The 21532-nt window shown below is 65.9% G+C and overlaps 2 protein-coding genes across 4 annotated transcripts; one reads left to right on the forward strand and one right to left on the reverse strand.

Moving 5' to 3' along the window:
• The first annotated feature begins 2356 nt into the window (after positions 1-2356).
• On the forward strand, positions 2357-6438 carry PRKAG3 (protein kinase AMP-activated non-catalytic subunit gamma 3). 3 transcript variants are annotated; one of them, XM_075153012.1, is made up of 11 exons: positions 2357-2390; positions 2697-2938; positions 3023-3104; positions 3192-3250; positions 3548-3593; positions 3724-3778; positions 3876-4002; positions 4110-4275; positions 4448-4485; positions 4715-4861; positions 4947-5232. In XM_075153012.1, the coding sequence occupies exons 2-11, from the start codon at positions 2804-2806 to the stop codon at positions 5061-5063; spliced, it is 972 nt and encodes a 323-aa protein (XP_075009113.1). In that variant the 5' UTR covers positions 2357-2390; positions 2697-2803; the 3' UTR covers positions 5064-5232. The 3 variants fall into 3 exon arrangements, with proteins under 3 accessions (XP_075009113.1, XP_075009112.1, XP_075009110.1); XM_075153011.1 differs by lacking the exon at positions 2357-2390 and adding an exon at positions 6327-6438 and having other exon boundaries at positions 2730-2938; positions 4947-5040; XM_075153009.1 differs by lacking the exon at positions 2357-2390 and adding an exon at positions 6327-6438 and having other exon boundaries at positions 2730-2938; positions 3023-3250; positions 4947-5040.
• Positions 6439-7790: 1352 nt separating this feature from the next.
• On the reverse strand, positions 7791-13308 carry CYP27A1 (cytochrome P450 family 27 subfamily A member 1). Its single transcript, XM_075153008.1, has 9 exons — positions 13072-13308; positions 10770-10960; positions 10263-10462; positions 9989-10186; positions 9690-9850; positions 9166-9332; positions 8753-8834; positions 8465-8665; positions 7791-8369 (listed from the first exon to the last, which is right to left on the reverse strand). The coding sequence occupies exons 1-9, from the start codon at positions 13306-13308 to the stop codon at positions 8244-8246; spliced, it is 1563 nt and encodes a 520-aa protein (XP_075009109.1). The 3' UTR covers positions 7791-8243.
• Between the last annotated feature and the right edge of the window lie 8224 nt (positions 13309-21532).

A 21532-nucleotide genomic window follows, 5' to 3' on the forward strand; every position in this document is an offset into this window, starting at 1 on the left:
CCACGGCAGGTAAGCGTGCCCCCCTGCATGGGGGAGCAGCTTCCAGCATAGGTGCTGGGGTCTGCCTTATGTCCTGGGGTCTCTCCCACAGATGATGAATCAAGGGGGACAGAGCAGTCCCGCCCTGCAGCAGGGAGGGAAGGGCTGGGTCCCCTGAGCTGTCCCTTGCCTGTTTTGGGTTATGTCCCCCGAGCCTGGCAGGGGGATGCTGGGCACTTGAGTGGGTTGCTTGGAGCCAGGGGAGGGAGTGAGCCCCTGGCTCTGGGGCTTGCAGAAAGCCCTTCCCTCCGCTCTCCCTGCAGCCCCCCTGCTGCCCGGCGCTGGGCCCTGTTTCTCTGGTCTCCTTGGTGACAATCTCATCGCTCCTCGGCTTCTCTCCAGCACCTGAAAATAGCCGCCGAAAGTGGAGATGCCTGCTCCCTTCCCTGCTGCCAGCACCCGGTGGTGGCCAGGCTGGAGCCAGGCTGCCTGGCTCAGCGCAGCTGTAAGGGCCCGGCCCCATCCGACCCCCTGCACTGCTGCGGGGCAAGGGCCACCCGGGACCAGGGCAGCCACTGTGTCCTCGTGTCACCCCCGCCCTGCTGGCCTGTCCCCAGCACTGAGCTCCCTGCCTCATCCCTCCTCTTCCTCCCTGCCTTGGGGTAGCACCAGCGGACAGGGGCTTTGCTCCTTGCACCCACCACAGGCCAGGGGCGAGCTGTCCCCCGAGAGTCACTTTGTCCCCTTGGCCCGGCAGCTACCAACCCGCTCGCCCACGGCTGCTGCCGGGCCGGCACGGCAGCCGGCCAAGGGGTTATTTGAACCTTCCTGAAATAGAAACGGAGCCGGGAGCGCACAGAGGGCGAGCAGGAAGGGGTGGCCCCGCGGGCGAGGAAGGAGTTTCCCCGGCAGGCGCGGGCTGCCCCTGCCGGGAGACCCGGGTGGCCGGGGATGGCTGAACTGCAGCAGGACCCCGGGCTGGGGCAGGCAGGGCCGCGGCAGCATGGGAGGAAAAGGGCCCCCAGCTGCTCTGGCCGCTGCCCAGCCTGGGGATGGATCCAGCCCTTCTCCAGCATCCCTGGGGGAGTGGGGGGATGCCACGGCCCCCACCCACTCCTGCTGCACGACGGAGTGGGGGCAGCACCTGGGCGGGCAGGGCCGCATCCTGGCAGGCACTGAGCACCGCCCCTGGAGGAGTCCGCAGGGTGGGGGTCCGCAGGGTGGGGGACAGGTTTGCTGCCCCCAGCCATCTCTCCATCACCCTCTCCCTCGCGTCCCCAGGGCCAGCGCTGTCCCCGGAGTCACGGCCATCCCCTCCAGCCCGGGGTCACGGCGTGGCGCAGTGCCTGCGGGCGCTGCGTGGCGGTGGTGTCCCCCCCCGCGGCGGTGGCGGGGGCATGGCTGGCATTGCTCGCTGACACCCTATCTGCCAGGCCCCAGCCAGCCGCGGGCCCAGAATAGCAGCGCTGCCCCGCAGTCAGCATGGAGCGACTCCCCGGCCCCGCCGCGCCCCAGGTACTGCCGGGGCGGGTGGGGGGTCCGGCCCCACAGCCCCCTGCTTGGGGCCGAGCCACCCCCGGGGTGGGGGGGGGGTGGTGGGGGGCTGGCGGCCCCTTTCCCGCGGCCGGGCAGCCGTGGGGACAAGGACGCGGAGCCTAGCCTGGCTGGCCTGCCTGCCCTGGCTGTCTCCAGCCCCCCGGGAAGGGTTGGGGGACGTTGCATAGGGTCGCCTCCTTCCCAGGGCTGGCTCTGGGCTCTTTGGGGAGCAGCCCCTGCACCTTTGTTGTTGTAGGGTGGCTTGAAAACGTTGGCTCTGCCAGTGGGTTTGTGGTCCAGGGTTGCTCTGCCTGCCACGCGTGCCGATTTGTTGTGGTAGGGTCTCCTGGGGACCAGGGGGCACAGGGTCAGCTGGCCGGCTATGCTTACCTCCCTCCCGCCTGGGACTGCCCCCCTTGTTATTGTAGGGTCTCCTGGGGCTGACCTGATCCCTGGGGGGCAGGTGGGGCTGGCGGGGCTCCCAGCACGGGAGGAAGCAGGAGGGAGATTTACACCTTGGGGTCGGAGAAGGGAAAGGATGGGTGCGGAGCTGCTGCAGGACACGCCCTGGCTCCAATAGCGGAGAGAGGAGCCAGGGGGTCCTGCCATCCCTTGCCCTGACCTGGGGACCCCTGCTGCACCCCCAGAGTCGGGGCACAAGCTGGGAGTCCTGGGCTGGAGCCACCACGGGGGCAGCAGGCTCCGGGGGTCCTGAGCTCCCCTCTGCCTGGCTTGGGGGGGGCCGGGGCAGGCTGGTGGGTACAGACAGCACCCGTGGGTGGGGGAGAGGCCGGGCTGGTTCCTGCTGACCCCCCCTCGCTGTGTGCCCCCTCAGGTGGCGCTGCTGGATGCCGCTGCCCGGCCCGAGGAGGAAGGTGGGTAGCAGGCAGCGCCTAGGCGCTTAGCAGGAGCATCTGGCTCACCCATGCAATGAGCGCATCAGTCCTCTGCCCACCCTGCCCATGCCCCTTGTCGCCCCACTCCTCAGCTCCTTCCCAGCAGCTCCCGGTGCCCCAGGCTGGAGAGCCGCAGTGCTGTGTGCTGCCCCTATGGAGTGGGGAACGGGCGGGTCTGTGGGGAGCACCCCCTCCCGCAGCGTCCCCCCGCTCCCCCCAGGCAGGAGGGCGCTGAGGCCTTTCAGCTCATCTCACCAGCCAGGGTTGGGGCGGGTTTGCTCGCAGGGTTCCCAGAGGCCCTGTGCCCCAGGGAGGAGGAGGAGGAGGAAGAGGAGGAGGAAGAGGACAGGCGGAGGAGACCAAGACCTGTCACCTTCACGCTGGGCAATGAGATGCTGAGGCTGGGCCCAGAGAGTGAGTTTCAGAGCCCCGATGCCGAGGTCTACATGCACTTCATGAGGAGCCACTGCTGCTACGACGCTGTCCCCACCAGCTGCAAGCTCGTTGTCTTTGACATCTCCCTGGAGGTGACAAAGCGGGGGATCGGCAGGGACGCACAGGGGAGGAGCGAACTCGGGGACCCCCTGACCCCCTCCCTACTCCACCAGCAGATCAAGAAAGCCTTCGTGGCGCTGGTGGCCAACGGGGTGCGTGCCGCCCCGCTCTGGGACAGCAAGACGCAGAGCTTTGTGGGTGAGTGCCGGCAGCGCCGCCTGGCCCCTTCCCCTGCCTGGCAGGGAGGGGTGCGGGCAGCGCTGCCAGCCCCACCTGTCTCTGCAGGGATGCTCACCATCACCGACTTCATCAACATCCTCCACCGCTACTACCGCTCGCCCCTGGTGAGTGTGCAAGGGAGGGCACGGGGGTCAGGGCAGGCATGGGGCAGGGAGGGGCTGTCCCCACCTCTCCTGGTCCCCTCTTCCCTCTCCTTGTCCCGTCTTCATCACTAGACCACGACTGGGGGATGCTTTGGGCCAGCCCAGCATCCACTTGGTGCCTCTCTGCCCGGCACCCAAGATGTGATCTCCATGCTCAGGGCAATGGGGTGGGATGCCCTGTGGGAAAGGGGACAGTGCGCCAGAGCCCCCTCAGTCCCCCGTGGGGCCACCGTGACCAGGGCATCTCCCTGCCCTCAGGTTCAGATCTACGAGGTGGAGGAGCACAAGATCGAGACCTGGCGAGGTAAAAGGTGGGGGGCGACGGGGGTGACTGGGCTGGGCCATGTCGCACAGGGTATGGAGGTGGGCTCCGGGGATGCAGGGCTGCATGAGGGTGCTGGGGGACCCTCTCTCCCACCCCTCTTCCTTGGCAGAGGTGTACCTGCAGGGCTCCTTCAAGCCACTGGTCTACATCTCCCCGAGCAATAGGTGAGCACCTGCCCACGGGGGGAGAGCACACCCCACAGGGGGGTGTGCCTGGGATGCAGCCCTACCCTCCCTCCCACGGTGTCCCCATCACCCACAGCCTTTTCGACGCTGTCTACTCCCTGATCAAGCACAAGATCCACCGCCTGCCCGTCATCGAGCCCGTCTCAGGCAATGTCCTGCACATCCTGACGCACAAGCGCATCCTCAAGTTCCTCCACATCTTCGTGAGTGCCAGGGCTGCGTGTGCACAGACGGTGGGTGTGTGGGGGCACAAGTGAGGGTGTCGGGGTGCGTGTAGGTGCCAGGCCAGCCCTGCCCTGCCCCACCGCAGGGCTCCACCATCCCCAAGCCGCGTTTCCTGAAGAAAACGGTGCAGGAGCTGTGCATCGGCACCTTCCGTGACGTGGCCGTCGTGCCCGAGACTGCCCCCATCTATGCCGCCCTGGAGATCTTCGTGGACCGCCGCGTCTCTGCCCTGCCTGTCATCAATGATGCTGGTACCTGGGGAGGGGACCAGTGACCCCGCCCCATCTCTCTCTGCCGGTGACTCCGGCCCCATCCCCACCCAAAAATCCCCCTTCCCACCAGCCTGGCTCTTGGGGTGTGGGGAGAGCATGGCGGGTGGTCCTCAGGGCCCCCTCCCCAGCCCTGCACTGTCTCTCCTTGCAGGGCAAGTGGTTGGTCTCTACTCCCGGTTCGATGTCATTGTGAGTACCCTGTGTGTTTGCACGCCCGGGCACGAGTGTGGCCACTTGCACGCTGCTGGTGGGGCGCTCACACGTGCCTGTGCCCGCGCAAACCCGCCTCACATGCACGAATGCACGTGCCAGCGCAGATCTGCCCTGTGTGTCTTTGGGGCTCGGTGTCCCACTCCGTGCCAGCACAATGGGGTGTGAGGACATGTTGGGGTGCTGAGTGGGGCCACCTCTCCCGCAGCACCTGGCAGCCCAAAAGACCTACAACAACCTGGACATCAGCGTGCGGGAGGCGCTGCGGCAGCGCTCCACCTGCCTGGAGGGGGTCCTCACCTGCTACCCCCACGAAACCATGGAGGACATCATCGACCGCATCGCCAAGGAGCAGGTGAGCAGCCGGGGCGCCTTGAGCCAGCGCCAGCCCCCCCTGCCCGCTGCCCGACCTGCCTGTGATGCTCTGCCTGCGCCCACAGGTCCATCGCCTGGTTCTGGTGGATGAGAACCGGTACCCGCGGGGCATCATCTCCCTCTCTGACATCCTCCAGGCCCTTGTGCTCACTCCCGCAGGTATCGATGCTCTTAACTCTTAGCCCGCGACGCTCCATCTTTCTCCACTTGCACCCTCCATTTCTCTCCACTTCAGGTAGGCGCCGTCCCCCGCCACTGCACGCCTGTCCCCTCCCTGCCGCTGGGTCACCTGCACCTCGTCACCTCCCTGCTCAGGCCACCCGCCTCCACCGCAGCCAAACCGGCCCCGGGGGACGGAGGAGGCTGGGGCTGGGGTCTGGCAGCGCTGGGTGCCCAGGTGGGGACGGCGGGACCTGGATGCTGCTTGTCCCCAGGGACACAAGGGTCACAGGAGATCCCTTCTGGGATCCTGATTTCTGGTGTCCGTGAGGAAGGATGGGGGCATCTGCCATGGAGACACCCCCAGACCTCCATCCAGGCAGTGTGTGGGATGCAGGTTTTGCAGGTCCCTGGGCTTTGGGCTGGATGAGGGTTTTGGGGTGTGAGGCACCCCAAGACAAAGGCCCTTTTTTGACCTCGCCTCAAAGCCCCCCCTGAGACCTGAGCCCCTCCAGTGCCATTCCTGGGGGACACAGAGAGGACAGACCCCCACTCGCACACCCCCAGACATGCTGCCCAGCATTAGCCATGTGCACAGCGTCACCGACCCATGGGCCATGGCTGGCAGAGCCCACAGCTCCCTCCACCCGCGGCGGCCCCGAAACTGCTTGCTCCAGGGACGGGGCTCACTCCCGGGCTGCGCTGGGACCGCACTGCCTGGCCACCTGCATCTGGCTCCGCTCACCCACTGCCTGGTGAGTCTTTGCTGGCCATGGGTGGGCACGGCGCTGGCACCCACCGTGGCACCCATTTAGGGGTGAACTGGGGAGAGGGGAGCTGGCCCAGGTGCCCAGCTGCTTCCCAAAGGTAATGATGCTTTTTTTGGTGGGAGTGGTGGGGAACGGGCTTGGGACAGCCCCGTCCCCACCAGTTCCTCCAGCAGAGCCCAGTTGCTCCACACAGAAGGGGACTGGGAGTGGTGTGTGTTAACCACACCAGACATGGGACCCCCCCATTTCCCCATCACGGTGCCTTCACTCGCCCCATCCCTGGTGCCCAGGGGGGGTGACTGTGCCAGGAGGCCACCAGGATGTCCCCCTCTGGGCCAGTGTCCCCCTCCTGCTCCAGGGCTTTCATTCAAGCCAGGGATGGAGGCAAGACCCTGCTGTCCCCTGTGCTGTCCCCGTGGCCACTGGGGCGGGTCGGAGGGCCATGCCGCAGGGTGCCCAGCCCAGCGCCGGTGCCCTCCGGGGGGTTATGGCCTCATGCACTCTCTCACCCCGCAGGCATTGACCGATCCTCACTCTGAAGACACCAAGGGAAGTGCCGTCATCTTGTCCGACTCAGGGGTCTCTTGCGTGGCCCTGGGGCCATGGAAGGAGGCTCGGGCCCCGGAGGCTCTCCAAGGGGAGGGCCTGCCTTCCCGTCCCGGTCCTGGGGCTCGTCTTGAGTCCGGGACCAGCTCCTGCCGGTCTCGGGGAGGCAGGGAGCGGGGAAAAGGGGGCCCGGGAATGCCTCCCGCCAGCAAGCACACAGTGATGCTCGACGGGCACAATGCTGCGAGGAGCTGTGCTGTGCCTACAACTGGGTGCGGGGACCCGCATTGCCCTGCACAGCCCTGGCGAACTCGGCCACCCCACTCCCATCCTGCTGTTGGATTTGAGCGCTTCGGCCGTGGCTCCCCCCCGGCGAGCACAGTCCCGCCGGCTGCACCCGGTGCCCGGTAGCGTAGGCTCAGCTGCACACACAGGCTTGTTTATTGTAGGGTCACACGGGGCTGGAGCTCCCTGGCAGAGGCGCAGCCCGCGCTGGAGCTGGCGCCAGGATGGGCACTTGCACGGGGACCCTGTGCACGTTTTGGGGTGGGCGGTGGGTATTTATTTATTTGCTGGTCCGTTCAGCCTTGTAATAAAGCAGCCTGCTCCAGGCACCGCCGCCTCGCCTTTCCGGGGTGCAGCCGGGCACGGCTCCTCTGGAGAGAGCCGGGCTGGGGAGGGGGTGCCAGCTGCTCAGCAGGGCTGGGGCACCCAGCTTGGGATGCGCACCAGGACCTGCTGCAGCAAGGGTGGTGTGGGCAGAGGGTGGCACCTCTGGCCATGTGGGTACAGCCAGGGGACATCAGGCTCACCACAGGTCACGTAGCCTTGATGGCTCCACCGTGGCAGTGGTTAATGGGTCCCCTCGGGGGCACCCTGGGGACGGCAGCCTTGGTGCCAGCAAGGTTTCTGCCTGCTGCTTCCCCCCAGTTCAGCTGGGCTCCCCAACAGCAGGAAGGTGAGGGGGGTTCACCATGGGGTGCCCTGTACCCCAGCCTTCCAGGAGCCCAGGCAAGCAGCAATGCATCCCCTGCCTGTGGCTGCTGCCAGCTCTGAGCCCCTGCGATGGCCCTGGGTGTCAGCCCCATGTCCCCTCTTGGGGACTGGGGGAGCTGAGCCAATCCTCTCCCAGCCCTTCGCCCGGGGTGAGTCCTGCCCCCATTCCCGTGCCCCCGTATCAGCATCTCGGTGAAATAACGGCTGATAGCGAAAGGTCCCAGGTGCTCCACACCCCCCATGTGCTGGCTGCCTCTGCCAGGGGACACGGTGCCAACGCCGGGTGGTGACAGGCCCCCTCCCCATCAGGGGGCACGTACTGTGTTATTGCTCTGCTTGCCCAGGGCCAGGGCTGGCTCTGACCCTCGGGACCAGGTGCAAACCCCAAACCCCCACGGCGGCTCGACCCTCCCCAGGGAGGCAAGGGGGAAACTGAGGCATGGAGAAGTGGCTGAGGCCAAGGTCAGCTGTTCAGAGAGGACCCAGACATCCTGGCTCCAGGCACAGATCCACGCGCAGCGACACAAGGACGGGACGAAGGAGACACCGAACGGCTGCAAGCCCCCTCCCCGCATCCCCCCCAACCCTCGCAGAGCTCCCGGGTCCCTGACGCAGCCCAGCTGGGCACGGGTTGGGGGCGACACACAACCCCTCGTGGCATGTGAAAGGCACAGCAGTTCCCCAAGCCTCCTGCTGATTTGGGGTAGTGCCCCAGGGGCGATTTGGAGGCATCTCTCATCCCCCCCCACTCTCCCCACAGTGGGGCTGGGAGCCCCCAGGCCCAAGTCGGGCAGGGGGTGGGTGCTGGGGTGGGTTTGCCTTCCTGCCCCTCCTTGTTGGGCAGTGGGGGTCCCCACTTGGCACCCAGGGTGGGGGGGGGTCAGCACGCAGTCAGGGGGCCCTTGGGCGAGCGATGAACTCCAGGTTGATGGGCTTGTCGGCCACCAGGACGATGCGGGACACGGACGTCACCTCCACGCCACGGGGGTCCGGCCGCACCTCGAAGGCCTGGATGATCTGTGGGGAGAGGGGGGTGGCAGTGCCTTGGGGACTCCCTGGGGCCCCCATCCCAGCTTGTGGCGAGTTGCCTGGAATGGGGGGTCCCTACTCACCCTGGCGAGGGCCAGGTGCATCTCCAGCTCGGCGATGCGTCGGCCGACGCAGGCACGGACCCCGTAGCCGAAGGGGATGGAGCTGAAGGGGTGGTGGGGGGAGCCGTGGCCCCGGAGCCAGCGCTGGGGCAGGAACCGCTCGGGCTCGGGGAAGTAGGTCTCGTCGTGGGACATTGCGTAGTGTGCCAGGACGAAGAGGGTCTGCGGGGCAAGAAGGGGGGGCTTAATGACCCCTGCCCGGCTCCACCGAGCGCAGCGGGGGGTCCCCACAGCATGGCCCCCACTCACGTTCTTGGGGAAGAGGTAGTCTCCGATGACAATGTCCTTCTCATAGAAGACCCTGGCGTTGGTGGGCACCACGGGGTAGACCCTGGGATATGGGGAGAGTTCGTGGGGGAGCAGGACCCATCTGGGGACCCCAGAGGGAGAGAGCCACAGGCAGGTCAAGAGGGAGCATCTCCTGCTGCGCAGCAGCTCTGTCCTCCGTCCCCCTCCCCAGGGAGGAGGTGGATGGATACGTCCCTGAGGGACTGAACTCCAGCCCAGCACTCTGCATGTCCCGGCCTCCGGCCCCCATGTCCCCCATCACCAGCCACCCCGGCTGGTGCATCCCCCAGTGCGGGGGGAGAAGGGGCTGCCCCCAACCCTGGGGAAGGGGCCGATGACAGGGACCCTGGGGCAGGGGCAAGGCTGGGCTGTACCTCAGCGTCTCCTTGATAACGGCCCGAAGCATCGGCATCTTGGGGATATCCTCAGCACCAGGAAACCGATCAGCGGGCACGACGGCTTTCAGCTCCTGGTACAGGGTCTCCTGGATGGCTGGGTCCCGGGAGAGGTGGTAGAGGGCCCAGGACAGCGTGTTGGAGGTCTGGGGTAAGAAAGCACGGAGGGGAGTGAGGGAGATGGGGCCAGTACCCAAGCAGCCTTGTGCCAAGCATGGCACCAGTATAGCACCAGACAGCCCCTGCTCCCGTGCGCAGGGAAACCAGGGGTGAGGAGCAGCGAGCACAGGAGAAATTGAGGCAGGGAGCAGGGCAGGGAGCAGAGTGGAGGACAGGGTCTATACTGACCCATCCCTGAGGGTTTGCCCCTAAGGGGGCATCAGCCCCCCAACCCACCAGCCCAGAGCTCGCAGGGGCTGGGGAACATGCCTGAGCATGACCCCATGGTTTCCCCAGCACGGAGCTCAGCGGGGATGCCCCAGTGGCAGTTGTCCGGCTCTCACCGTGTCCACGCCGGCCAGCAGCAGCTCGGCCACACTGCCATAGACCTCGTCCAGGCTGAGCCTGCCGCTGGCCAGCAGGTAGCTCAGGTAGCCGGACACCTCCTTGCCTCGCTCCACCTGCCCCTCCAGCTCTTCCATCTTTCGGTCAATCAGGGTCTTGCCTGCAGGAACAGAGGGCGGGACCCAGCGCTGACAAAGTGAGGGTGGCCAAAAGGACACGTGGACAGGGACTGTCCCACTTTTGAGGGTCCTTAGGGAGTTCAATCCCGCCGCGCTGGGCCCCCATCGTCTCCGCTCACCAAAGGCGAAGATGGTGTCCCAGCTGTCCAGGTAGCGGTCCCAGAAGGGCAGCACCTTGCGGCTCCATCGGGGCAGGACGGTGGCGAAGATGGAGTTCTTGAACATGAGGTTGATGGAGTCGATGAAGCGCTGGGTCTCGGTGGGGACCTGCTGCTTCAGGCACCCGATGCGGGTCTCGAAGAGGATATAGGAGATCCCTGCGGGGGACAGGCCACATCCAGACCCCGCAGGGATGGGAAGAGCGGGGCAGGGCAGGGGCGAGGACCCCCCTACCTTCCAGGGCGAAGCGGTAGAGCAGGTTGGCCACGTCCCCCACCAGCACCCCCGAGGGGCTGCGGCTCCGCTCGTCCTGCAGCCGCACCATCAGGTCCGACACCACCTCCCCAATGGCGTCCGCATACAGCACCGCCTCCGAGGGCTTCAGCAGCCGCTTGTTGAGGACCTGGCGCAGGCGGTACCAGCGCTCCCCTTCCCTGTGCAGGGACGGGGCTCAGCACCTGGGGCACGGCTGGGCAAGGGGCAGTGGCTGGCAGCAACTTCCCAATCCCCGGGAGCATCCTCCCAATGCTGGGCTGGAACCACCCCGGGGTTCTTTCCTCCCTCCATGACCATGCCCTTCTGCCTGGGGGGGGACACGCTGCTTGCAGGAGAGGGAGCAATGCGAGCTGCCACCCAGACCCTACAGCCGAGGAAGGGACAGGAGCCGCCTGCCACCCTGCAGAGCGCAGCCACCCGAAGAAGGGACAGGAACCTGCAGAGCGCAGCCAGGGCAGGACTCACTCGGTGAAGGGTCCATAGGGCAGGCGCCGGGTGTCCCGGTGCTCCTTCCACAGGGCCATGTCGCTCCGCATGGGGTACTTGCCCTCCTGCCGTAGCAGCTGCTCCAGCACCACCGGGCTCCCAATGTTGATGTTCTCGTAGTGCCCAAAGGTCGACTTCCAGATGGGGCCGTAAATGCGCCGGGACATCAGCTGCGGTGCACCAGAGCATGGCAGGGTGAATGGGACAGGGGCAGCACTGGGGCTGGATCAGTCCCTCCCTGCCCCGATCCTGCCCTGCTTGTGTCCAGCATGCTCTGCACCCATCCCAGGGACCCCTCAGCACCAGCTGGGCCCAAGCACCCGCCTCTGACCCCCCAAGCTGGCACAATCCTTGAAGCGCTCTGCAGGTGGCTTGGGCTGGTGTCTCCAGGCACGTGTTCTCTGTCAGCACTAAGCACACCAGGCACCGACCTCTGGCACAGGCTGGCACATCCCTCACCCACCCCAGAGATGCATGGAGGGCCTGGTGGGTCTCTTGGGGAGGCAAGACCAAGCAGGGACAGGGAAAACTGCCAAGCACAGGGCTCTGCCGAGATGCAGGGCCATTGCAGCAACTGTTGGCAGGTCCAAGTCCCGCTGCCTCCAGCATGGCCCCAGCCATGCTCTGCTCAGCCTGGGCACCACAGGTCCTTGAACCCACCAACTGATAAGGGTGGTTAATGATCAGCACTGGGAGGGCAGCGCCAGGCTGGGGCAGGACTGGGCTGCTCCCAGGGCAGGCTGCCACCCCCGGGGCATGGCCCTGGGGCCACGGGCTCACAAGACAGCCAGGGGACATCCACCAGCATCAGCCCTGCTCTGGGCTCTGCTGGTTGCAGCTCCCCTCTCCTCAGCTGCACCCAAGGCTGTCATGCCTGCCTCCCTGCTGGGGAGCACCGTGACCCCTGAGCGCATCCCTCGGGCGCAGCTGGGCACCCCTTTGCAAGTGGATCTGCAAAGGGCCACGTCCAAGGGGTGCTTTCCATCTCACCCAGGCACTGCCAGAGCCCCTGTGGATTGGGGCCAAGCCTGGGGGGCTGCAGGGGACCTAGCAGGGAAGCCCTGGTCCCCATTCCCCGCGGCTGCGGGGATGCACGTGGTACAATCTCCCTTGGTGACTGACTGCATCGCAGCCTGCGCCCGGATTCAGCTGGATTCGTCACCGCGGGGAGACGTTCCTCGCGTGTGGTGGCAGTAGGAGGGGGAGGGACGTCCGCCCCGGTGCCGCAGGCAGCTCGTCGGGCGAACACGCTGCGTGGGGCCGCAGGCAGCCATGGTCCAGGCTGAAGCCTGCCCACCAGCATCTGCTGGCAGCCGGGACCTGGCATGGTGCAGGCCTGGGAGAGCAGGGCTGAAAGAAACCGGAGCTGCCGGGATCTGGGGAAAGGCACCTCCGGAGCATGTGGGCATCTATTCGCAAAGCCAGGCTGCGCTCAGAGCCCCAAGGGCAGGAGGGAGCAGCAGGGAGCTCCTGTGCTCACGCCCCGAGACCCCTCTGCCCTGCAACAGCCCCTTCTCCAAACAGCAGTGCCCGGTGCTCTGCGGTGCCGGGGAGGCCTGATCCCACACGCTCCTCCCGTCCGGTCAGAGCTCCAGGGCACTGGAAGATGCCTCCTGGCTCGCGGCCAGCCAAGCCCATTGCTTGCTTCATCCGACGTATGAGGAAGTGTTGACAGAAGAAAACAAACACCTCTGCCTATCCCTCCCCTGCCTGCCTGGGTACCATCTGCCCAAACACCTGCCTGGCTGCCTGCCCCCCAAACCGCAGCCGCTCTGGCTTGTCACGGCCAGGGCAGGTCAGGCTGCCCGGGGATGCCAGGACCCTGTGAGACACCCCCAAACCTTTGCCCTCGGCTGCCTGGCCGGCTCGAGGATGCCGGAGCAGCCCTGGGCTGGCAGGACCCTCCCGAGGCCACCTGGTTCTGCACTGGCCCCTCTCGGTGCTGCTCGCCCCAGCATCACCCCACGGTGCAGGGGTGCTCCCCGCCACCCAGCCCCTCCTCTCCCTCGCCCCGCCGCCCCCGCTCAACTCCCTGCCGTCACTCGTAGGCTGCTCCCCCGCCGGAGCCCATCTCACCCTGCCCCCAGCACGCACCCACTCTCCACCTTGCAAAGCCCCCCCCCCCGCACAGCACCCTCCCTGCAGCCCACCCGGGAGCCCCTCCACCCCACGCACCCCTCCCAGCCTCCCACCCCCACGCACCCGTGCAGGGTCCCCAGGCCCCCGCGCACCCCGCAGCCCCGGCCCCCCGCAGCCCCCGGGCCGGGCTGCCCCGGCGCACCTGGAGCCGGTGCGTGTGCAGCAGGTAGCCGCGCAGGAAGAGCCAGACGAAAGTCCGGAGCAGCCCCGGCCCCGGTAGCTCCTCCGGTCCCTTCAGCCGCGCCGGCCCCGCCGCCGCCGCCGCCGAGCCCCCGGTCCTGCGCGGCGGCCCCGGGCTGCTGCGCGGCGGCGGCGGCGGGCGGGGGCGCAGAAGCAGCGGCAGCAGCGGCCGCCGGGCCCCGCCACTCGGGCCCGCCATGCTCCGTCGGCAGCGCACGGGACGGGACGGGGCGGGGCGGGGCGGGGCGGGGAGGCACCGGGGGAGGCGGGGGGCGGCACCGGGGGCGGTGCGGGGGGCGGTGCGGGGGCGGCAACCGGGCACCGGCACTGGGCACCGCGCACCGGGAACCGAGCATCGCGCACCGGGTGCTGCGCACTGGGTACCGGCCCCGGTACCCTCTGCTGCGCACTAGGTACGCGGTACCGGGTGCTGCACAGCGGGGACCGGGCACCTTGTGCCAGCTACCGCACACCTGCTACCAGGCCATGGATACCGGCTACAGCATGCCGAGTACTGGTTCTGGCACACCGGGTACCACGTGCTATACAGCAAGTACCATACACCGGGCACCGCTCACCGGCAACACACATCATGCACCGGGTGCTACGTACCAGGAACTGGCATCAACAGTACGCAGTGCCACGTAGCAGGCACTGGGTGCCATGCGCTGTGCACAATGGAACTGTGCACCAGGCAGCTGGCAGCCAGCACTGGCATGGCATGGTAGGTACAGCACCCTGGGCACAATGTAGCGTGTGGCACTGGCACCGGTACCAACACCAGGTACTGCACACCGGGCATTGCACATGGGCAGTGGGTGCTGGGCATTGCTCACCAGGCACTGCGCATCGTGTGCCAGCACCGGCATCTCACTCTGGCACTGGGTACCGCACCCCAGACCCTGCACACCCTGCCGTGGTACCAGGCTCACTGCTGGGCCTGCTTTTCAGGGCGCTGCCCTCCTGGCCTGAGCCCTCCTGTCCTGTCTCTGTCCCCTGCCTGTCATACCCCTGTCCCTGCCTTGTCCCCTTGCAGTGCAGGACAATGCACCAGGGAGCTGGGTCCAAGCTGTCCCAGGGCCTCTTCCCAGTCCTGCCAGGACCCAGATGGGGAGACCTCAGCATGCCCGGTGTGGCAGCTGGCAACCCAACCGGAGGCAAGTTTGGTTCGCCTTCACACCAGGGAGAGCATGGCACCAGGTCCTGCCCAACCTGGTGCAGGCCAGGCTGTCCAGCCCACAAGCAGGGCTCTGCTGCGGCGGTGTCTGGGGCCATGGGTACAGGGCATGTCCCCTCTGGCCACTGTGGCACTGACACCAGGTCCCTGCTGTCACTCCTGGGGCAGCCAGCACTGGCTGGGACGTCCCAGCACTGATCATTAACCACCCAGGGCGGTGGGTTCAAGGTCCTGGACGGGGAGATTTTGTCCCCAGGTTGGGCAGACATCTCAGAGCCCTGTGAGTGGCTGTTGTCCCCTCGGTCCTGCCTCACGGGGGGACCAGGGATGTCCAGGCTGGGCTCCAGGCTGGTGCCTGACATGCTCCCTGCCAGCGGTGCGGGGACTGGTGGTGCAGGATGCGGGCACCCCTGTGCCTGCAGACACCCGTGAGGCACCCCAGGCTGGGCGAGCCAAGCGTGAGCGCCTGCCGCCATCTCATGGCTGTTCACAGCCAGCTCTGCAGCTCGCCCTGCCCCAGCCGGGCTCAGAGCCGGGGGCAGCGGGAGAGCCCAGGCCCCAGCCCTGCTCGGGGCTTTCCAGCCTGGCACCCTGCGGCTCTCGCTCCCCGTGGCAGGGGGACGCCTCGGCCTCTCCCAACCTGCCGCGGCCGCCTTTCCCCTTCCTGGGGAGTGGGACCTCACCACCTCTTTCAGTTTAAAACTGTTGCCCCTTGCAAAAACAGTAAAAACTACAGACCCTGGTAAAAAGTCTCTCTTCATCTTTCTTATGAACCCCTTTATTATTATTAGAAAGCCACTATAACGTCTCCCAAGACTTCTCTTCTCCAGGTGGAACAACCTCAACTCTCTCAGCCTTTCTTCATGGGAGAGGTGTTCCAGCTCTCTGACCATTTTCAGGGCCCTCTTCTGGACCCGCACTAACAGGTCCATGTCTCTCTTGTGCTGGGGGTCTCTGAGCTGGCCCCGCAATACTCCAGGTGGGGTCTCACAAGAGCAGAGTGGACGGGGAGAAATACCTCCCTCGACCTGCTGGCCACTTTTCTTGTTATGCAGCCCAGGATATGATTGGCTTTCTGGGCTGTGAGCGCACATTGCCAGCTCATATTCAATTTTTCATCCACCAGTATCCCCAAATCCCTCTCCACAGGGCTGCTCTCCATCCATCCATCCATCCATCCATCCATCCATTCCTCTTTCCCTCCCTCCCCCAGCCTGTGCTGGTACACCCCGACCCGGGTGCAGGACCTCGCACTTGGCCTTGTAGAAGGGCAGGCTTTACCAGCGCGGCGCTGACAGCAGCGGCTCCCCGGACCGGTCCCCGCTGCCCCCCCAGCCCGGCCGGGGCACCGGCAGCCCGGCTCCTTCCAGCTCCCGCCGCTAGGCTGTGCTCCCCGCCCTCGGACCGCGGCAGCGGCGGCGGGGGCCGGCCGGGGGCTCCGCCGGGGCCGGCTGCCAGGGCTGTGGGGGGAGGCCGTGCGGGAAGGGGGGGTCGGGTGAGTCAGACCCCCCAGAGCCGCCCGGCGGGGACTTCCGAAGGGAAGCGGCTGGGCCATGACACATCCGCAGCTGGGGGGTGCCGCGGGGAGCCGGGGGCATCGCCAGCTCCCGGGAAGTCCCCCAGTGCGGGGCCAGCCCCGGCCCCAGCTGGGTGACAAGCGGGGCAGAGGCAGGAGAGTGAATGCTGCGTTTATCCATGGGGATGGGGAGCTGGGGGTGGCAGTTCCCTCTGCCCCAGGGATGCTGCGACTCCTCTCGTCCCACAACCGCACCATCAGGTCCGACTTCACCTCACCGGTGGGACCTGTGGGTGCAGAGAGAGGCACTGTGGGACCCCCCGCACTGCTCTGCTCCTCAACCCATCCACCACACAAGCTATGTTTTGCCCCCAACATGGAGGGTCCTGGCTGCTGGGACGGAGTGACAGCCTCTTTACGTGACTTGTGCAGTGTCACGCAGGAGCTGGAAACTTTTCCCAGGGCTGCATCCACTAACCCCCATTTGCTCTCCCACAGCCGGGGGGGAGCGGGGGGTCCCAGGGGAGGGCATCCCCTGACTCACCCCCAGGAAAGCCCAGGCTGTGAGAAGGCTGAGCCCGGGGTCCCGGGGACCGTAAATAACCCACAGCATTTAACTGGAGATGGCCCATCACACCAGCTGTGTGTCACCTCACTGTCACTGCCTGAGTCATGAGCCATGCTGGGGCTGGTGGGGCCACACAGGGGGAACATGGGGAGATCCAGAGGGATGGGGACAGATCCCAGGCCTGGAGATGGATGCTCTTCTCCCACATAGAGGGTTCAAGTGGGACCCTCTTGTCCCTCTCCCAAAGGTCCCCATCCCCTCGTTTCCCTCTGTCTGAACTCTCAGACCTGGGCAGGGGCTTGGGGGCAGCACAAAGCTTTTGAAACAAGAGGTAAATCAACCAGAACGATGGTGTCCCCCCACACACCACGTGGAGCTCAGCACCCGGCGGCGAGCTCTGCTCCGGGCTCCCCCCACTTTGTGCCCTGTGGGACCCCGGCAGGCCGGGACCTTTCCCTGAGGACGTGGGAGCAGGACGTCGGAGCAAGCCCAGGGCTGGCGGCCCGTTATCGTGGGAGACAGGAGGCAGCCCCGGGCTGCTCTCAAGTGGTCCTGGCTGATTAGTGACTTCAAGTGCTTACGGAGTTATTCTAAGTCAAGTAGGCGTGAAGGGAGCCGACCTGGGACCAGCGAGACCAGCATCGGGCTTTGCTGGGGCGTCCCCCATTGTCTCTGCTCCCCGCCAAGCCCTCAAAGCCAGGGAGGTGTCCCCCTTCCAGCCGCTCTCCCTGTCCCTTACTCCTCCTGCAAAAGGCTGTTTGCTCCAGCCCAAAGCAAACCTGATTTTATCTCCCGACTCCAGTTCCCTTGGCCGTGGGCCATGGTCGATGCCTCCCACGCAGAACTTGTGAAGCCCATTCGGGGACCCGCGCACAGAGCGGGCTGTGTACGCTGCCACATGACATCATGTTTACAGCCCGCGGGGGCCCAAGGACACCCCCTCCCAGCGGCATCGCTCACAGCCCAAGCAATGTGCATCCTTCCCGTGGCCAGACAGACGGACGTGCGGTGAGCTGGAGGGAGCAGGACTGGCCACAGCGCCGTGCCTGCCTGCAGAGGGGTGGTTTCAGCTCCGCTGCACTGCAAGCCGGTCCCCCCTGGCCTCAGTTTCCCCTCTGGGCAGTGGAGAGTGGATCCTGTGCTAGCAGCGAGGGTGCACTGCTGCAGCGGCACAAGGTCAGGCCCTCGAGTTGTTGCAGAGAGTGGAAGGCAAGTTTTCTCCCCTTGGGACGTGGATGTTCCCTTCTCTCCCAGGACAGAGCTGGGCCTTTTCTACTGCTGTGTGAAACGGAGGTTGTTGGGAAAGAGCAACAATCTCCAGAGCCACAGGGGCTCACTAAGGAGTGCTAGGGCCATCCTTTCTCCCATCCGTCTGTCCATCCATCCATCCATCAACACTTGCATGCAGCTTTCTATCTCACAGCCATCTCTCCATCCATCCACTGAGCTGCCTGTGCACTCACCCATCCGTCCCTTGACAAAATGCATGCCCCAAAATCACTCTTCCCACCCATCCCTACACCTACCTGACCATCCATCCAGCTAGCCACCCACCCATCCATCTGTTCATCCTCCCGTTCACCCCTCCATCCATCCATCACCCGCCTGTCGGAGCCCGAGTGATGCCCAGCCACTGAACAGCCCTCCTCGGGGCTACAGTGTGTGCCCACGCGTGTGCGCACGTGTGTGTGGGACAAGCCGGCCACGCGGAGCACCGGGGGCAGGGATGTCCCGGGCTGTGTCCGGCCATGGGGCAGGGGCTGGGAGCGCCGGCTGGGGAGAGGCGGGGGACCCGTCTAATTTAAGAACGCTGTCAGCACCGGGCGGCTCTGATCTGGGGACAGCTCCGCTTGCCACCCGCCGGCCCGACATGAAAGGGCTCTGCGCCCCGATAAGGCCCCAGACACTCGGCCCCGGAGGTGGGCAGCACTGCAGCCGAGCCTGGGGGACCCCTGAGCAGTGAGCCCTGGCGTGGCTGTCCCCAAATTCACCGTCACCCCAGCACCACAGGGCTTGTGTGTTTGCATCTGTTGGGGAGCTCGGCTCTGGGAACTGCCCTCTGCTTTGGGCACTGGATCGTGCCCTGTGTCACTGCCAGCTCCCAGCGGTGACACAACCCCAGGGAGGGCTCCGTCCCCAGCATCCCCCCAGCTGCCACCAGCCCCTCTGCTAGCCGTTACCCCGCACTGCAGTACCCTGGCCGCGAGCGGCCACCGATGGGGACCATGTTGTTTTAATAAGATCATTCTCCTCCTGCCGTGAGGTCGCAACCCCGGGCTTATGACATCACAGCGCGCTGCCATGGAGACACCGGGATGTCACAAACACAGCTCGATGACCTCACTGCAGGAGCAGGAGATGGGGCCAACCTGGGTTTGATCGCCAATGTCCTCGGGAATAAAGGAGGGGAGGGACGCTGGGAAAGTATGCGGCTGCTGAGTGCCGGGGTGTTTGGGTTGGAAATCGCCGCGCTTTCCCCGCAGCGGGAAAGGCCCGTTCCTTCCTCCCCCTGTCCGCTCCCTCCCAGCGGCCAGAGCCCCCCCAACCTTGTGGCTGCCGGGCAGGGGGGCTGGGGGAGCAGGGCACCCCCCATCCCTGCTCCTGGGGCCATGCGGCGGGGAGCGAGAGCTGGAGCTCAGCGCAGCACCGGGGCACCAGCTTAGCTGCAGAGGGGGTTTGGGGAGGGGTGGCTGTGTCCCCAAGCAGGATGGGGCACTATGGGGGTGCTCTGTCCCAGGAGCAGGATGGGGACCACTGGGGATGCTGTTGCACGGGGCAGGGTGGGTTTGTGTCTGGGGGAGGCCTCCTCTTCCCCAGGGGAAACCTAAAGCCATGCTGCTACATGGGGACATGATTCCACATCACAGCACCCTGCAGCTGGACCCCAAAGCACCCCTTGGCCCTGCCCAGCCACGCAACAGCAGTCCCCTCCCCAGCCCATAACCAGCAGCAACTCCTGGGGACCAGCCCCCACGGCACCCTGTCCTGCCGCAGCCCGGTTCTCCATCCTCCACACTCAGACCTTGCCACTGGGGAAACTGCAGCTGGTTGGGGGGACACCCGTCCCCCCGCCTCTCTGCTGCAGGGGTGCAGGGGTGCCTGCTCTCCCCCTGCATCCCCCATCATTAATTTCCATCAGTGGCCGAGCAGGGCCGGGGCTGCCCGGGGGTGGCCGAGGAACACGGCGCTTTCCCCTGATAGCAAAAATAAATACATTAAAATTCTTGCAGGAGGCAGAAGAATGCGGGACGGCAGGAAAAAATTGTTTTATAATTTGTAATAACACAAAAGCCGGGGGGGGGGGGAGCGAGCTGCGAGAGGCGAGGGAAGGCAGAGACAAAGGATCAGCTGCAGCGGAGAAGGCTGCTTTGGGGTGGCGGTGGCATCCCCGTCACCCGTAGCCCTGGCTCAGTGTCACCACCATGGCCTTGTCCCCTGAAGGATGTGGCCCTTTGGGTCTTGTTGCAGGAGGGGAGAAGAGCAAACTCCTGGGGCTGGGAGAGCAGGCAATCGCTCCCCGGCTGCCTAAGCAGGTCTCAGCATCTCTGTGCCTCTGTTTCCCCCTTGCTAAAGGGGGATTTTATGCAACTGGGAGAAAAGCTGGGAGGCAGGGATGAACCCCAGGCATCCCCCTGGTCCCAGCCTCCCTGTTACAAGCACAAGGCGAGGAGCCCACCTTTGCCCATCCCACCCCACCAGCCCCTCTCGGGGGGTTTTGCCACAGGATGCAGATGACGTTCCCATGTAGACGCTGGGGGCACGACTCCCCCCCCGGCCCCCTCCAGCCTCGCGTGGGGCTGGGACGTGATAAGGCGAGTCGCTGTGCGCCAGCCGCACCTGCTCGCCGGGACGGGGCTCCCCCTCCTCCCGCTCCCCTCTTCAGGGCAAAATCAAAGGGATTTTTCTGCCCTTAGGAAATCAGATAAAGGCTTCTCACCTGCCCTGCGCTGCCTTTGCGAGGAGGCCGGGCGCTCGGGGCGGGGGGACAACAGGCACTTTCAACACGCCGGCAGATGAGCCGTGCATCACAGCGAGCTGCCGCGGAGCTCTGCCCGCAGGGGCTGGGGCCCCGGGCACAGTGTCACCCTGTCCCCGGCCTTGGCAGGGATGTCCCCTCCCCAAGAGCTGCCTGTTGCTGACTTCTCCCCTAGATTTGAGGTAATAGGGGCAGGTTCCCGTGGGGCAGGTAGGATGGAAGCTGGTGGGTGAAAGCAAAAGACCCTGGGGACCGGACACGATGCAGCAGCCCAGATGCAGTGCCCAGCTCAGGGAAGGTCCCCGCGTCCCCATGCTGCAGCAGGACAGCTCAATCCTGGTCACCACACCAAGGATGCAGACTGGGAGCCCGATCCCTGTGTGAGAGGGCAGGGAAGGAGCAGGTGAGAAATCTCCGGAGCTGGTGGGAGTCTCTTACCTCCTGCACCCAGGAGGTAGAGGAGAACTGTGCCAAGCCGCAGACAAAACCTGAGTCATTCACCACCAAACGCTGCTGATGGGGAGCGAAATGTGCCCGGGTGAAGGGGAGAAGCCTCTGGTAATGGGGCAAGGGGACCAGTGATGGGCAAGCCAGGGGCTAAAGGTGATACCCTCCTGGAGGGAGGGGTGAGCTCACCAGCAGTGAGGGTGCTCTGCTTTGCCCATCCCTGTTGGCAGACACCCCTTTTTAACCCAGAGGGCTGGCTCGACGCTCAGCAGAGGTGGGTGCAGAGGTGGGTCCGCGTCCCCTAGGGCAGCTGTCCCAGGCCCAGGATCTGTGGCCCCGATGCTGCAGGGCTGGGAGCTGCATCCCCAGGCTCTGCTGTGAGTCACGGATGGTGCAAGAGGAAGCGGAGACCCGGGGCCCTGGGATGAGCCCTGGGAAACAATTCCCGAGGCTGCGCAGAGGGAAGAAAATTGGGATGGCAGCCTACAGGCAACTGGCTCCTCCTGACCCCGGCCACCCAGCTTTGGTGTGGCCCCCCGCTACCTCCCAGGCCCCTCAGCTTCCTCCTGCCCCAGGCAGCTCCTGCTGCCTGCTGTGATCCGGTGCTGGGGGCTGTCTGCCTCCTGGGTCCCGGCTGCACCTGAGATGAGATCACTGTAAACACTCTTCTCCTGGTCTCTTTGCTCCTGGGGCTTGCTCCTGTCACCCACCTGCGTGTGCCCCGGCCCCAGGGATGTCT

Source organism: Calonectris borealis, chromosome 6 (assembly GCF_964195595.1).
Source record: "Calonectris borealis chromosome 6, bCalBor7.hap1.2, whole genome shotgun sequence".
Lineage (NCBI taxonomy): Eukaryota > Metazoa > Chordata > Aves > Procellariiformes > Procellariidae > Calonectris > Calonectris borealis.

Excerpts from the sequence above, each read along its gene's own strand:
- CYP27A1 (XM_075153008.1), bottom strand. The coding sequence starts at position 13,308 with ATGGCGGGCCCGAGTGGCGGGGCCCGGCGGCCGCTGCTGCCGCTGCTT. Across the intron at positions 9,851-9,988 it reads GGACACCATCTTCGCCTTTG|GCAAGACCCTGATTGACCGA; the intron begins GTGAGCGGAGAC and ends CTGTTCCTGCAG. Across the intron at positions 8,370-8,464 it reads TGCACCTGGCCCTCGCCAGG|ATCATCCAGGCCTTCGAGGT; the intron begins GTGAGTAGGGAC and ends CTCTCCCCACAG.
- PRKAG3 (XM_075153009.1), top strand. The coding sequence starts at position 2,804 with ATGCTGAGGCTGGGCCCAGAGAGTGAGTTTCAGAGCCCCGATGCCGAG. Across the intron at positions 2,939-3,022 it reads TCTTTGACATCTCCCTGGAG|ATCAAGAAAGCCTTCGTGGC; the intron begins GTGACAAAGCGG and ends CTCCACCAGCAG. Across the intron at positions 4,486-4,714 it reads ACTCCCGGTTCGATGTCATT|CACCTGGCAGCCCAAAAGAC; the intron begins GTGAGTACCCTG and ends CCTCTCCCGCAG.